Raw genomic sequence first — 17208 nt, forward strand, 5'->3', positions numbered from 1 at the left:
CCAAAATTAATCATACTGATAAAACTCACCTTAAACAACACTGAATCAAAAGTCAAGTTCAGAGGAGAATCCTCTGGGCCATTCATCATAAAAACAGGTTTAAGACAAGGAGATTGCTTGTCACCACTGCTGTTCAGCTGTGCCTTGGAATGTGTAATGCGGGAACATCCAAATTGGAAGACCCAAAGACAACATAATATTAAATTGCCTCGGATTTGCCGATGACCTTGCTCTTTTGTCCAACAATATTCAGGAAACCAGACAAAAAGTTATATCACTCCAGGAAATAGCACAGGAAATTTGTCTTGGAATATCTTTTGAAAAGACAGTAATCATGTTAATTGATCCACCACTCATAAACATAATTGCCATTGGAAACCAAGAAATCAAAATTGTAGATAAATTTAAATATCTGGCAGAAATCATAACATATAAACTCAATGAAAAGCCAACATGGCATAACAGAATAAATAAATTGACCAGAGCACAATATGTCACCAAGAATACCTACAACAAAAAGGGCCTGTCAATAGCAACAAAATTAAAACACTACAAAAGAGTCACTTGACAAGAAATACATACACAAGTGAAACCATCTTTAAAACAACTAACACTGCACAAATAGACAAAATACCAAGATAGAGAGAAGAATCATTAGAACATGCATCAACAAATCGTACCAACCAGATGGACACTAGCGAGTAGCTTTTAATGAAACAGTCTACAAGGAAATAGAACCAGTAATGAGCATAATCAGTAAGAAACGCATTTCATTTTTTGGACATCTAATTAGGACACCAGAGAACAGGATCATTAGTAGAATAATAGAAATATTATGGTATAGTAAGTGCAAAATTAAGTGGATTACAGAAATCAAAGAAGATATGGATGAACTACAAATTAGAGTGGAAGACCTAAGAAACAAAACTGACAAAGTCAGGAAACTCAAAGACAAGCAAACCAGAATCAACAACCAGACAATAGGAAGGATGATTTCCGATGAAGAAAAAAAGATAAGATCCGAGAGAATTAAGAAATACTGGGCTGGCAGGAAACTGAAAAATTCTTTGTAAAACGTTGGCTAGAGTGGTCCAATGAAGGCCATAAAATGTAAATAAATAAATAAATAAAAGAATATTTATGAGCCTCCGTGGCTCAGGAGGCAGCGCACTGGCCTCTCACTGCTGGGTTCCGTGGTTCAAATACCGGTCACTCCATATGAGATTTGTGCTGGACAAAGCGGAAGCAGGACAGGTTTTTCTCCGGGTATTCCGGTTTTCCCTGTTATATTTAATTCCAGCAACACTCTCCAATATAATTTTGTTTCATCAGTCAGTCATTAATCATTGCTGCAGAGAAGTGCGACGGGCACAATTCCTATCCTCGCCGCTAGATCGGGGCTTCCTGATCCGGTCGATTGACTGGAAACAGCCTGTGGATTTTTATTACTCCGGGACCAGTTTTGACCGAAGGGTCCTTCTCATCCTTGGTTATAGTGATAAATCATCAATACGGACCAAGATGAAATTCATTTCATATGAATAAAACTACCAGTGAATCAGAGAGGTTTAACCCTAACTCCGGAACTGTTAATGAAACTTTTTTTTTTTTGCTAGGGGCTTTACGTTGCACCGACACAGATAGGTCTTATGGCGATGATGGGATAGGAAAGGCCTAGGAGTTGGAAGGAAGCGGCCATGGCCTTAATTAAGGTCAGCCCCAGCATTTGCCTGGTGTGAAAATGGGAAACCACGGAAAACCATCTTCAGGGCTGCCGATAGTGGGATTCGAACCTACTATCTCCCGGATGCAAGCTCACAGCCACGCGCCTCTACGCGCACGGCCAATTCGCCCGGTAATGAAACGTTACGGTTAACTAAAACAGTGGTTCATCACCACACGTCGATGGAAATGAACAGGCCTTGATTCAGGGGTAGGCTGACTAGGCTACCTGCACCACATTTTAAGGAGTATATCTTTCTTATTTGCTGATAAGGAATATAGCAAAGTCTCTTTACATCAGAATAATTTTAAGTAGCCTATCACATTGTGTATATCACAAAGTTTTAATCTGTAGCACAGTAATAAATCATAAATTCCTCATTGTCCTAATAACAAATTGTTATTTCTTCTATATCATTATCATATCTACCTAAGTACACATACAAACCAGTTACTATACAAACCTAAACTTACTTATAAAGGGTACATACTGTAAATGGATGATAGTGATATCCGATATCCTTGCTAGTTTTATTATTTTGTGGTGATATTATGCAAATAACATCTATTTCTGTATCAGAACTCATTTGTAGAAATAATGACAAAGGGAATTCACTAACTTTATATGGTGTTATAATTTTGAATGTAGATTATTCATATATTAGGCCTACATAATATAGTTGAGGTGGAAATAAAATTAGTTGCCTAAAGGAGGTCAAAGTTGGAAGTGAGAAAGGATCTTGGGCTAAGTGTGTGGAAATAGTGCCATACTCTGCTGGGAGCCATATGGTCGCCAACTAATACTTCCAAGAAGAGAGTGGTGGTGGTGGTGGTTACAAATAAGGCAGCCATCCTCTATTAAAACGAATCAGAGGGGGAAAAAAATGGAAGGTTTCCGACAATTCAAAACATGAAGGTATCGGCCAGAGAAAGACAAGGGCGACAAAGGGTGAAAAAATGGAAGAGTCCTAATACCATCAGGGTCGGAAAAGAACAAGTTTGGGAAGGGTGGTCGGACAGGATAGATGAAAGTGATGGGCCTGGCACAAGTACGTGGAAGCAATGCCGGAACTCAGCCAAGGGCCATGTGGTTGCTCCCTCTGTGGGTGTGGGCTGTAGAATAACATACACGGTATCCCCTGCCTATCGTAAGTGCCGAGGTGTCCTAACTTAGGAGCGTGATGTAAAGAAAGTTTCAAATCATGTCAATGTTTTCTGGGCTTGTAGGCTGTGGTCCAGAAGCATGTGATGGTCCCGACATTTCACCAAAGACTGCGTTCGGCATTGTCAAGGGTGATATAGATGTTGATTCCCATAGGGAACCTGAAATATTTGCCCTAAATGAGTAAATTTATACCAGTATAAATGATCCATTATTGGACATTATCAATTTTCCAGCTAACTCATTCCTGGTTGCCAGCGTTTCACCCCAATGTGCTAAGTTGGGCTCATCAGTTGGTAAATAGCACACCCACCAATATGCATGGCTAGTGCATACCGTGGAGGCCACCGCGTAGGCTACTTGGAGCCACCGGTAGTGCCAGTGCACTATGAGAGACTTAGTTTCATTACCAAAAATTGATGTCTGCCTGGCCATCAGATGAATGGCATCTGGCCAGCTAGCAGTGATTGTTCAGCGACTGATGATCTATTTGCTTTTCTCAGCCGGCTATGTCTGTTGTGCTCCTTCACTCGCGTGGCGATGGTGTGCTTTGTAGTGCCTATGTACATCTGCCGCAGCTGCATGGGATCTTGTAGACACCTGCTGTGGAAAGAGGAATTTGCACATTCTGCTGGATCACTTTTTTGCTTAAAGATAAAATATTCATGAATTTCTGTCGAGATGTCGCTTGACAGTTGAGTTTATTGAACAGAGTGCAGACCGCATGCACTGGGTTATTGATTTTCTGTGAGTGGATCAGAGACCTTGACAATATCATATGGTTTCAAAGCTTTGAAACAAAAACATTGTTAGAAGGTTATCATAACCTAGCTTTATTTCAAATACAAATTGTTTATTGTACAGTTGGTGAAGTGAATTTGCAGGAATGTGCTGGTAAGTTCAGTGTTTCATCTTAGGTCTGACACTAGACTCATCAGAGTGGGATGTGTCAGACCCTACCCACTGACGCTTGGGTGTATGCAGGTGAACTTATCAGAAGCCCATTATAAGAGCCACAGTCTGATAACTGCATACGGGAGATAAATCTCCACAATGGAATTATTGCCCGCCTAGCAATTCTGAATGGAAAATTCTTAGTTCCCATGGAGGGAATTAGATATTTTTCACCAATAGAGCTTGTCAAAAACAGATCAGATGTAAGGCTTTTCAGGTGTTTGCTCTATTAACCAGCATTTCGTCACTTGTGTCTGGCATGTTTGATTTCGGGAAACAAGTGCGAAGCTAGTGTGTTGAGTGCAGTTGCGATGCTATCCTTACCTAATTAGTAAAAACAGTTGTATCATAATGAAAATCTGAACTCTGATTGGTGGAGAACATGTATCATAATGAAACTTGAACTATAATGAGCCTCATTAAGATTCAGTTTTCTGGCATATAATATTTATATTTCGGCATCATCGAGCATAAAAAATATTTTCTTTTCAGGTTTTGGAGGCTGACCTGATAATTTGAAGGAGTGGTGGTTTATAGTCAAGAAAAATGGTCCCTGCAGAGGAGGTAACTAATTCTGTATCATACATTTATTTCAGACATTCTTCAGGTTAAGAATCTACTTGTTTTCTGTACGTTATCTATGAGGGCATTTTGTATAGCTTTGCTTCTTATATGATCCTTTCAATAATATGTGAGATAATGACCTGAGGTATAGAATGTGCATAAAGCCTACAATATCTTCTACCAGATAGTCATTTATTTTTCAATGTTAGTAATGGAAAGGAACAAACAAGTGCAAATCAAATCATGTATTGAATGATTAGGATAAACACAGTGATAGATCAGCGTGGGCTGGGCTGCGTGGCTCAGTCGAGGCGCTGGCCTTCTGATCCCAACTTGGCTCAAATATGTCAACCTTGTGTCAGTAGATTTACTGGCACGTAAAAGAACTATGGACGATATTCTGGTCGTCAGCGTCTCCAAAAACCGTTAAAAGAAGTTAGTGGGATGTAAAAGAAACAATAACATTTTTAGATCAGTGTAGTAAGAAGAAGAAATAGAAAAGAAACACACAAGGACAAGCACAGTCTCCATATCTTCAAACACTGCCGCTGTCTTCAGTTAGGTTGGCTCTCTCCTCATCAGTTCAGTTTTTCCATATCTTCTACATATCATGTTTATTCTATCATGTGTTCCTTTCGTTGTATCTTTCTAAATATGACTTAATTTTCAATGCAGTCACTGACCCTGTCCATTGAAAGAGTTCTTCTCCATTATAAGACCTTAGGTAATATTGTATTTGTAGTATTAATAATGTTATTGTTTTACATCCCACTGACTACTTTGACGGTTTTCAGAGACGCCAAGGTGCCGGAAATTTGTACCGCAGGAGTTCTTTTATGTGCCGTTAAATCTACCAACACGAGGCTGACGTATTTGAGCACCTTCAAATACCGTCGGACTGAGCCAGGATCGAACCTGCCAAGTTGGGATCAGAAAGCCAGTGCCTTAGCCGCCTGAGCCACTCAGCCCAGCATTTGCAGTATTAAGTTTACCTGACAGTAACTCTCCCACAGAAAGTGTTTTTGGTGTTGATGGGAAAGATCGGAGAGAATACAGGTCTACGTTAAGCACATCTACACTGGAAACGCTTATGGTTCAGAAGGAGAAAATACCATCACAGGTGGAAGGATGCTTCAAGAAAATCCACACTGAAAAACCAGCTGCTGGGTGCGAAACAAGCTACAAAGAATGTTTTATGACAGAACTAACTGCAATGTGCAAATTTTGCTGTGTAATATGAAATACTTCAGATTGGATTGCTGTCGGGAAGGGTAAAGGTGCTGTCATTATCCGAGAAGGTAGGAGATACTTTGGATTTGACTCGAAAATTTCTCATGGGGGGAGGGGGCGATTACTGAAAATCCGCTTCAAAGATTGGCACCTCTGCGTCAATATCGGTGATGCACTGCTGGTTGTAACTCCTCATCACAGGTGTAACGGTGGCCTATCAGATGTTCCTTCAGTTTCAGAAGAAGGAAGAAGTAACAAGATGTGATATCGAGACAGTATGATAAATGGAGTAAAATCACATGAAATTTAAGATGCCATAATGCATCGCGTGTTCATCAACCTATGTGTGGACGAGCATTGTCAATGGAAAGAGACTTTCTTCTTTTCCAGGACGACCTCACGGCAATTAGGTGTGACGGGTGCAAAAAGTACTCACATGCACTTAGGAGCTGATTGTTTTGCCACACTACAAAGTGTACATGGAACATGCGATCCCGGTCCCAGTCCCAGAAGGTGGTCATTAACACTTTCCCTGCCGAAGCAGTAACTTGAAGCTTTAGGGGTCACATCACCCTTTATGACTGTCACTTGATTTCTGGGTATATTGGTGTTTTATAAAGAGTTGGAATAGGAAACCTAAATGGGATAATTGATAGGAATAAGCTAAGATGGTTTGGACATGTAAAGAGGACGGAGGAGAAAAAATCAAAACAGAGATGAAGTTTGAGTGTAAGAGAGTGAGCGAAATGAAGATGTAGTACAAGGTGAATCAATTCAGTAAAGAGGATTGCATGGAGAAGAAACCGGAAGTGAGACAAAATTATGGAAAAGGAATGGTGAGAGGAGAGAGGAAGAATGCCACGATTCAGCAGGAGCTGAATAAGAAAAAGGAGGATGCTGATGAATGATATTTAATCCCTGTGGGTGGGGGCAGTAGAATAACACCCACGGTATCCCCTGCCTGTCGTAAGAGGCGAGTAAAAGGGGCCCCAGGGGCTCTGAACTTTGGAGCGTGGGTTGGAGACCACGGGGCCCTTAGCGGAGTCCTCGCATTGCTTCCACTTACTTGTGCCAGGCTCCTCACTTTCATCTATCCTATTCGACCTCTCTTAGTCAACTCTTGTTCTTTTCCGACCCCAACTTTTTACGTATGGAGGCCTAGGGAGTCTTTCATTTTCACGCCCTTCGCTGCCTTTGTCTTCCTTTGGCCGATATCTTCATTTTTTGAAGTGTCAGATCCCTTCCATTTTTTCCCTCTGATTAGTGTTAGGTAGAGGATGGTTGCCTAGTTGAGCTTCCTCTCAAAACAATAATCACCACCACCTGATGAATGATAACGTCCATGACTTGTCACCTGAGTCATTCTGGTGAAGAAAGTGCCCACGTTCCAGTGCTTATTGAATCATTTTCCACTGCTGTTTTATTTTGAGTGTCAGCATTCGAGGTACCCATCATAACAGTTTCCTGTAGCCAAGCAAAGCATAGATGTGAAATTCCAGTTGCTATGGCGATGTCTTATTGCTTGCATGTCGACTGGTGAAAATGAGCTTGTTTATAGGGGCTTAATGTTGTGCAGCGTTAGCTGTTAGGCTGCAAGGCTAGTCATACAGACTTACTGTGCCTGCATTAGTACTTTTCAGACTCTTCGTTCATTGTCTGACAGTAGCATATCCTCTGTCATCCTTCAAGGAATATCCATAAAAGCGCAGCCCTCCGCTGTTAGAAATTCAACAATAGCATATTATTTCAACAGGCGTCCGGGTAAATCGCCATTTTCTCACCAGTTCCGTGCATGCGTGATATAGTTAATGCACACTGTTGAATATTTTGATGGTCATTGAATCAGAAATTCCTTTTGTACCAGTTTTATGTCCACATCTATATATCATTAAAGTTATCGCATAGGAGGCAAAACATCTCTAAACACCTTTGTAATAGTATTTATGAATAGCTGTAAGTGAATCCGGTGATCAAGTACCAGTTTTCTGTAGGGTTTAAGCTCACTGGACAAAAAATTAGTCACCCCTGAAGAAATCATTACATGCATCATTTAATACCGTGAAACTCCGCTTCTGCACTTGATAACTGCCTGGATTCAGTTAGGAAGTGAGTCGACAAGATTGTGTTGGTACGTTGCATCCAGGTTAAGCTACTCGCTGAGGATTTGATTGCACAATTCCACCAAATTGCGGGGATGTCAATGTTGGCGTTTTACCCACTATTCCAACATGTCCCACAGATTTTCAATGTGGTTCAAGTCAGGTGATTTTGCAGGCCAATCAACATGTAATAGGGTGGAGTATTGTACATAAAACCATTCACATATGCATCCAGCCCGATGATAGAATCATTCTGTATTGACGGTTTTCACTTTACAAAGGAAAGTTTAATGTAACCTCCTATTCAATACATTACATAATTCCATCATTAGATGGAGCCACCTTCAATAAAAAAAAGCAGGGTTAAAGTTATTGACATAATAGAAGCTAAAAATTTTTTAAAAACATAATGAAGGAACAAATGAAAAAATAAAGAGACATGACAGAAATAAAATACAATACAATATATGGTAGAGTCTCGCTCATCCGACCTTCGCTTATCTGACATTCCGTGTTATCCGACACTGGTAGACTTAATTTGAACTTTTGGTGGAGACTAAATTCAGGCACACCCGCTGTGGAGGGTGCGACCATGGGACAAACACTGGCCTGACCGCTGGCGGTAGGACAGTTTTTTTTCTCAAGGACAGGTGCAGTGAGTCTTCAGTCATTGTTCATTGTAGTATTGGTTGGGTGCGGATGTTCTAGTTTTCATATCCTCTGTGAGTATAGCGAGTAAATGGAAGAAAGTGATTGTTTCTATGGAAGACAAGTTGAGTGCATTAAAGAGACTGGACAAAGGGGAAATTCTTCAAAATGTGGCTTCAGATTATGGTGTTGGATGTGTAACAGTGGGAGACTGGAAAAAACAGAGGGAAGAAATTAAAAAGTGGTGCTCTACCAGGGCAGAGAAAAAATGAGAAATTTGAGTACGAAAAAGTAAGAGAAGCACTATTTCTTTGGTTATCTCAACACCGGGAAAAGGGCCTGCCAATATCTGGCCCCATTCTGCAGGAAAAGGCTGTGTATTTCCAGAAGGAGTTTAATGAAGGGGACCCTAATTTTCCTGCCAGTGCTGGGTGGCTTGATCGGATGAAAAAATGGTACGGCATTAGGCAGCTTAATATCTGTGGAGAAAAGTTTCTTTTCGTAAGACATCTGGAATGTTTTCGTTCAATACTGCATGTACTGTACAATTGAATTGATAATACAATAAACAGAGTGCCGTAAAACATGTCATTAGTTCTAGAGTATAGCCTTCCTGTTTGTATCAGTTCATTTTCAAAGTTATTCTGTATTATCTGACATTTTCGGTGATCCGACGTACTCCAGGTCCCGTTTAGGTTGGATAATCGAGACTCTACTGTACACACATTTCCATCATTAGATGGACAACTCGTTTTGAGAACATCTTCAGTGAAAAAAAAAATTAACATTTTTACATAATTGAATCTAAAAAGTGTATTAAACCTAAGAAGAAATGAATGAAAACAAATGAGATAAGATGGAAAATGAACAATAAGTGTTTATAGTGAGGTTGTGGACCTCTTAGTCTAAAAATTTAGCAGTGTGATATAATTTAAAACAGGACGAAAACACTGTGTTAAAAATTCAGAATTGACAGACTGTCTTTGTAGAGTCACCATCACCATGAATAGTTAAGAGTGGGGGCGAAAAGCTTGAGAATCTAAGCTTGATGGAAAAACGCCAATGAATTTCAAATTTTAGAATAGTAGCACTCTCGAAAGGCCTGATCATCTCAATTTTAGCAGTCCCGTTCTTGATGTTAGTCACGCGTAGTACACCAATGGTTGTAGACACGTTGAACAGCCTGCTGCGAAACACCAACAAATTTGGCAACTTCATGCACCATAATGCCATGGGCACGGCCGAATACGATTGCCCCTTTTTGCCGCTCTGTCACATCCTTACATCTACCCATGCTGAAGTACACTGTCCGCTTGAAATATCAATGTCTCGCTGATTGCTACTGCCTTGTGCTCATGTAGAGGCAGTGTGCATACGGTTGAGCATGAGACTCATTCACTGCGCCGTCTGTACAGGCTTAACGATCCATTCTGTGCGTGTGCACTAGTGACTAATTTTTTCTCCAGTGAGCTTGGACTTGAATCTCATAGCCTCCAGTAGGTATGTCCTCTCTCTGTTGTAAAGTGTTCTTTTTGTAGCCACTCCATTTACATTGAAATGAATGAAAATCCACACCCTGTTTCCAACCATTTGACTGGGTCGGGAATGGAATGAATGAAGCCTCGATCTAGCGGTGAGGATAGGAAATGTGCCGGCTGCCGAAGCCTGTCACACTCCTCTGGGGCGATGATAAATGACTGATAGATGAAATGAAATGTTAATGGAGAGTGATACTGGAATGAAAGATGACAGGGAAAACCAGAGTACCCGGAGGAAAACCTGTCTTGCCTCCGCTTTGTCCAGCACAAATCTCACGTGGAGTGACTGGGATTTGAACCACGGTATCCAGCAGTGAGAGGCCGATGCTCTGCCGCTTGAGCTACGGAGGCTTCCATTTACATTAATTTATTATTATTATTATTAATTTATTATAATAATTGTAAAAAAGTAATTTTTACATATTTTAATACTATTCTGTAAGGGTGATACCAGAAGGCAATGTTCTGGAAACATACATAAGTAGAGATGGACTTACACTGCAAGAAAGAAAGAAAGAAAGAAAGAAAGATAGAAAGAAAGAAAGAGTAATAAAAGTAAACTACCATATAGCCTACAGATGCTGCTCAGTCAGGAGTGCTGGGCATCGGATGAGTGATTGGAACAACTCGCTATAAATAGTGACACAGTTTGTTAACCTCGACACAAGTGGTACAGTCACATCTTCCCTTAACACTGGTAAAGTCGCCAGCGGGATACAGGAGAGCGTATCTACACGACGCCACAGAAGATGACTACCGCAGCAGTAGTCGAAACGTCTGGGAGAAGCGAGAGGAGGGACCACGGCATAACAGCCCGGAAGAATTTTATTATACTGGTAAAGTTGTTCATATGTAGGATTTTCCTTTTGTGTTACTTCTGTATCGACCGAGCGAGTTGGCCATGCGGTTAGGGGCGCGCAGCTGTGAGCTTGCAACCGGGAGATAGTGGATTCGAACCCCACTGTCGGAGGTCCTGAATATGGTTTTCTGTGGTTTCCCATTTTCACACCATGCAAATGCTGGGGCTGTTCCTTAATTAAGGTCACGGCCGCTTCCTTCCCACTCCTAGCCCTTTCTTATCCCAGCATCGCCTTAAGACCTATCTGTGTCGGTGTAACGTAAAGAAAAATCGATTAACAGAACTGCAGCTCTGTATAGAATGGAAACGCCTCCAAAGAAATTAATCAGAAAGATAACATCCAATGTTTTAAATTCCGTACAAAAGTCTTCAAAGCTGTAAGAGGAGGGCAGTGCATGACTGCTCGGTAGTATGAAAAAGCAGATAAGGATGGGAGCAAAATCTTAACTCTAAGTAGATCCCAGCCAGGAAGTTGTAGCACTTGCACATAGGCTTAGTCTGCGTAATGGACTCATCCGTCACAGTCCCGCCAGGGGGTGTCGGTTTACTTTGCAACAAGCTACACCATAGGATGCTGAGTTTACTCTCTCTTCCCCCATCAACATTCTGATCTACCCCCACTCCGTTCCTTCCCTGCTAGCATAGCTCACTCTGTGTGCATTTTGATGGCACATCATTCCGGTAGAGCTCTAAACTTCGACCACTCGTGAAGAACTCAACTTTTTTTTTTCCGAATATTGTGCAGTATGAAAAGAAATAATACCTGCTGGTACTGTGATGCATTAATGGATGCATTGGGATAGATGTTGGTTTGGAAAGCAGTGATCTGCTTTTTCACACTGCCTAGCATTGCTATGAGTTTCCTTCTTGCTTTTACCTGCAACCTTCACAGCTTCGGAGACCTTTCTTCTTTTCTTTTTTTTAAAAATTGAACCCATGAGGACATGGGTCTTTTAACACCACGGTTACATTTAAGTGAAAAATCACTTTAAAATTAATTGAATATTAATTTATTGCTTATTAGTTTCTTGTTTTGTTATTTGCTATTTTTAAAATGCCTTTCTTATATTTTACTATGTCATATTGTTTTATTTGCCACTGGAACATACAGCATATAATAAACTAATATAATCAACATATTAAAACAACACATAAATTTGATTTCTTGAACTAAATTTACAGTATTATACAAATTGTAGAAATGAAATGAAATGGCATATGGCTTTTAGTGCCGGAAGTGTCCGAGGACATGTTCGGCTCGCCAGGTGCAAGTCTTTCAATTTGACTCCCGTATTACATAAAATGTTGTCAATCTTATGTTAATTTTAAGGACACTTCCTCTAAAGCATTACTTCGTCAATTTATATATTTTTCATCTAAACAGTGTTATGTGGCTGAAGATGTTGATAATATACGAAACATGTACCACTTTTAACCATTAAATTGCCTTAAGCAATCATTGAATCGACTAGGTGGAAAATAAATAAGTACTTAATTGTGAATCTATTGACTCCCGTAGGCGACTTGCGCGTCATGATGAGGATGAAATGATGATGAAGATGATACATACACCCAGCCCCCGTGCCAGAGAAATTAACCAATGATGGTTAAAATTCCCGACCCTGCCAGGAATCAAACCTGGGACGCCTGTGACCAAAGGCCAACACGCTAACCATTTAGCCATGGAACCGGACAGAAATTGTAGAGTTTATGAAATTAAAAAAATGAAGTATTGTATATTGAAAAAATTGCTTCATAAAACTAGAATTTAAAAAAAGAAGATATTTGTTTGTGGCGTTGACCTCTGTAGATCTTTTGCCACTACTTTCATCATATGATATGAACCTGCGTGTAAGTGGAATTGCGGAAGTGTGGCGTTGAATGTGAGGAAAGGAACGTTAAGGACGACACAAACACCCAGTCCCCAGGCCAGGGATATTAATCATTACAGTTAAAAACCCATGACCTGGACGGGAATCGAACCCTGGGCAGCCGGGTGACAGGCGGATGCGTTACCCCTTACATGCGGGGCCGGACAAAACTAGAATATACTAAACTAAATAATGAAATGCCTTTACATAGTATGTGCACAGTGTAACATGTTTTCCGTATAACATTTTGCATTAACACAGAAATAACTGAGACCGCTCTTTAGCCCTCTTCTTCAAGGTTTCCATGTGTACAACCCAGACAAGAGAAAACAGTTTGATCTCTGCAAATGGTATTAGAACAGTATATATGCATTGTTTTGGTCTTCCTGTTCTTGTTTCTTCTACAGTAAGCACACATGCCTAGATACCGTGGTTCTTTTTCAGCTGTTCTCGGTTCATTGCCGTTCCCTAGAAATTCCTGGAGCCTCATTTCAATGCATTGGGGAATGTATGCCAGTGATGGACGATACTCCATGTAGTGTCTCCATAATTCTGTAGAAAAGAGTCTTCAGAAACTGCCTTCTGTTCATCCTGTCGACTAGCCCACCTGGTGACCATGATGTTTAAGTTGTCAAGTCTTTTTGGTCCGAGACATTGGTTAGCCAGTTCGTGTTGTTAATGCAAAAAAATTTCACCATCAGAATGTTGGCCGGCACGGTAGGAGATTGCATGCCAAACGCCTGGATTCACTTCCAAACCTCTCGGCATTGTTCATGTGGATTGAGGCATATGACGCTGTTGATTCGTCCCTTGGATGGCGAGGTTAAAGCCTTAAGCAGACCCCTTGGCATTATTCGACAGGAGTAGGCTGTGTGTCAACAGCAAGTTTAAGCCTCTCCCTACTTCACCATCATCATCAGCTCACACCCAGACATACAGGTCATTCCAGCACTGTATCCTTTCTTATAAGCTCTGATTGGTTGTATCTGCAAGAAACAAATCGTCAGCATATTAGAACATCCATGTATGAGGTGCTTGGATATCTGACTTTGCTTTACTCATGCACAGGATGAAAAGCAGTGGAAAAAGTGCATATCCTTTGTGGACCCCAACACTGATTGGAAATGAAGGTTAAGTTCCTGCTGGACAATGAACCATACTCTACCTGATGTGTTTGAGTGGCTTTTCCTTCACTGAGTGTCCATCACCCTTCCAAAGGGACTATTCTGCTTAACGCTGTTGGCTCCTTTGTGTTGTCAGTTTGTTTCCCCCTGCCCAACCCTCAGTGTGGAGTTATTATTGGCTGTACGGTCTACTCCATTACCATTGCAGGATGACCTGACCAGACAAATGATCTATTTTGCACAGTAAAATATGATATTGATTAATATTTAATGGTATTTAATTATTATTTAAGTATTATGTTGGTACTGGAGAGTAATACTTGTAATATAATTTTCTGCCTATGTATATCAAACATCAGTCTGTTGTATTGCTGTACCAGAGCATTTATTGTACGAGCCGTAAAAGACTCTGTTGTGTTTGTTGTTGAAATAATCTATTGTTAGCTGTAATGCAAATTACTTACTCTCCTTTTGGAATATCACTGTTTTCCAACCCTAACTTCTCTTCTGTACTGCTCCAATATTTGCAGGACAGACTCACTGCAGGAAAAAAAAAAGCGTAAGTGAAATGATGTTTCTCTGTCCTGGATGGTTTTCAGCTCTTTGTAGCGTCTGCTGAAGAAGTAAAGCAGTGAGTTTCTTAACTTGGTCAGTCCATCTGTATGCTGTCCTTCTCCGTGCTCTTGACACTTCCACCTTCCCTTGCATGATGCATTTCTCAAGATTTTCCCCACCTCTTCTCGTGATGTGCCTGAAGAACTGAAGGATCTTCTGATTGACACGGGAAGAAAGACATTTGGCAATGTTGAGTTTTCAATGATGGACATACTCATTCCACTATACATGCAATATTCTGGGCCAACACCACATACTGTTTGTCTCTGGCCGTTAGCGTCTGTGCTTCACAACCATAGAGAAAGACAGAGAAAACAAGAGCTTCAATGAGGCAGATATTAGTGTTGTCTGTTATTGCTTTGTTCTTACAGATCCTGGTAAGTTTCTTCATGGCACCTCTCCCTAAGTTATTCTGCTTTCTTATTTCTGCCTCACAACTTCCTTTGTTGCAGACAGTTGATCCAAGATAGACAAAATCATGTACTGTACTACCTCTAGTCCCCTTCATTTATCTGTGATCTGTATCTGTGATCCTTGGTCAGTTTCATTATTTTGGACTTACTAAGGTTAATGCTCAGTCCATACATTGTGCTCGCATTTTTTCACCCTTGCTAGAAAGTCAACAAATACGTCTTCGCTACTGGCAAGGAGAGTGGTGTCATCAGCCTTCGATTGAGATACCTCATGTCCCCCCATCGAAAGCTTTGCTGATATGCTGGGCATGGCTATTACAGTAGATAGCTGAGGAGACAGGACACATCCTGTATAATACCCTTAGATACTCTAAAGAATTTTGAAACACCAGCACTTGGCTTCAGACCAGCAGTGTGATTTCTTTATAGCCCATTAAGTACACATGTGGGGCTTCATTTTCTGATAGGGCTTAGAATACAACTACCTCATCGTTTCCTTGCTTCCACAAATCTTCTTGAATAAATCCCTTCTCTTCTCATTATTTTAATCCTCTATGGCTGTGTCACTTGCATAGATGCATATGTAAACTGTTGTATGATGATGATAATGATGATGATGTTGATGGTCTCTTTTATAATCCATGTTTCGAATGCTAGGATCTCTCTGTAAGTCTATATGAATAAACAAAGAGTTTTGTCTATACTTCAGTCAGAATTTTGAAAGTTTGTTATTTTTGTGTCAGTCATGTCCTGAATAAGAAGGAAAGGTACTTCATAAATTTTCATCATGTTTGTATATACTGTATATATCATGAGAAAATGGCTGAACAACATTTAGCGAAAATTGATATTTAAAATTCCTAATCATGTGCATAGACAGTTTGATCCTATGATACACACTGAGTGGCCAAAAGTCATGGGAAGATACTGAATGTGATGTCGATAACGAGTTGCTCCTCCACGAGCTCTCAAAACGGCAGCAGTTGGTCTTGTGTAGTTGGGGTGGGGTTGATGGAGCATCACCAGCATCCCATAAATGCTCAATTGAATTAAGATCAGGGGATCTGAAGGGCCAATCCATGGTCGTAACTTCAAAGGAGTGCTCCTCCAACCACCTGCATGCCACCACAGAGTGGTGATGTGGCCCAATGTCCTGTTGAAATATGGCATCTCCATCGGGGTACTCTAGGGCAGGGCGTCTCAGGGTGCATGCACTGTGCACGGTGCAAAAGATGACTTCGCTTGGTTGATCAGAGCGCAGACCCCCACTCCTCGATTTGGAGCAATAGCGCTGTGTCTCTCTTTTCTCACGCCTGTCTCGCTCGCTCTGCCTGTCTCCCTCTTCCTCACTGGCTCCGTAGTGCTCCAAATCCGAGCCGAGTTGAGCCGAGTAGCCCAGGGACGAAGCGTTGGTCTGAGCCGAGCCAGTTTGCACGCGTGAGATTTTGGGTGTTTGAGAGGCCCTGCTCTAGGGTCAGAAAGGGATGCAGATGGTCTGAAAGAATGTCCACATAATGTGCACCTGTCAGCATTCCCTGCGGCTGCACATTGGGGCCTAATTGTGACCATGAGAACACCACCCGGACCAGAACTGAGCCACCTCCCACCTGGACACAACCTTGTTGACACGCAGGATCCATAGCTTCACGGGGCATACGCCACACTCTCACATGCCCATCAGCTTGATGAAACTGGAGCCAGGATTCATCGGACCATACCACACGCCGCCACTGTTCCATGGTCCATTGCCGATGTTCGTGGGCCCATGCACGTCGTTGAGCTCGGTGTAGAGGTGTCAGCAAAGGGACACAAGTTGGTCGTCAGCTGGTGAAGCCTATGCGGTGCAGTTGCCTCCTTACAGTCCTGGTAGAAATGGGTCCTTGACCCCCAAGGTTCAACTGGGCGGTGATCTAACCCACAGTAGCCTGTCAAGCGCCCAGTGTGATTCAGCGGAGGTGGCGTGATGTCCGTTCCATAAACATCTGTGTGGGGTCTTCCATTGCGGCAGTTTATGCGGGTGGTAACATTTTGTCTGCGATATTGAAGATCCACCATCGACACTGTTGTCCTTGGACACCCACATTCGCGTTTAATCTCCGCACGAGTGAGATTTTGGGTGTTTGAGAGGCCCTGCTCTAGGGTCAGAAAGGGATGCAGATGGTCTGAAATAATGTCCACATAACGTGCACCTGTCAGCATTCCCTGCGGCTGCACATTGGGGCCTAATTGTGACCATGCGCCGATGATCATCCCACGTTCAAAGTCGGTTAACTCGGGACGTGTTGCCATCTTCACGACAGTGGTGTCTTTGACAGACTGCTCAGCTACACCGCAGCTAGCCGCAATGCTCAGGGGTCATACATGGCAGATTTTCTAAGGGGACACCCCTTCCTGTGACTTTTGGTCACT

General features: G+C 41.6%; 1 protein-coding gene across 1 annotated transcript in view; it reads left to right on the forward strand.

Annotated features, from left to right (window-relative positions):
• The first annotated feature begins 1744 nt into the window (after positions 1 to 1744).
• Positions 1745 to 17208, forward strand: part of LOC136883101 (uncharacterized) — a 67000-nt gene continuing 51536 nt past the window's right edge. The window contains exons 1-2 of the mRNA XM_067155287.2: positions 1745 to 1933; positions 4331 to 4402. Coding sequence (XP_067011388.2) covers positions 4385 to 4402 — 18 coding nt within the window. The 5' untranslated portion in view covers positions 1745 to 1933; positions 4331 to 4384. The remainder of the gene's footprint in view (positions 1934 to 4330; positions 4403 to 17208) is intronic.

The sequence above is a fragment of the Anabrus simplex genome, chromosome 11 (genome assembly GCF_040414725.1).
Source record: "Anabrus simplex isolate iqAnaSimp1 chromosome 11, ASM4041472v1, whole genome shotgun sequence".
In the NCBI taxonomy this organism is placed as follows: domain Eukaryota; kingdom Metazoa; phylum Arthropoda; class Insecta; order Orthoptera; family Tettigoniidae; genus Anabrus; species Anabrus simplex.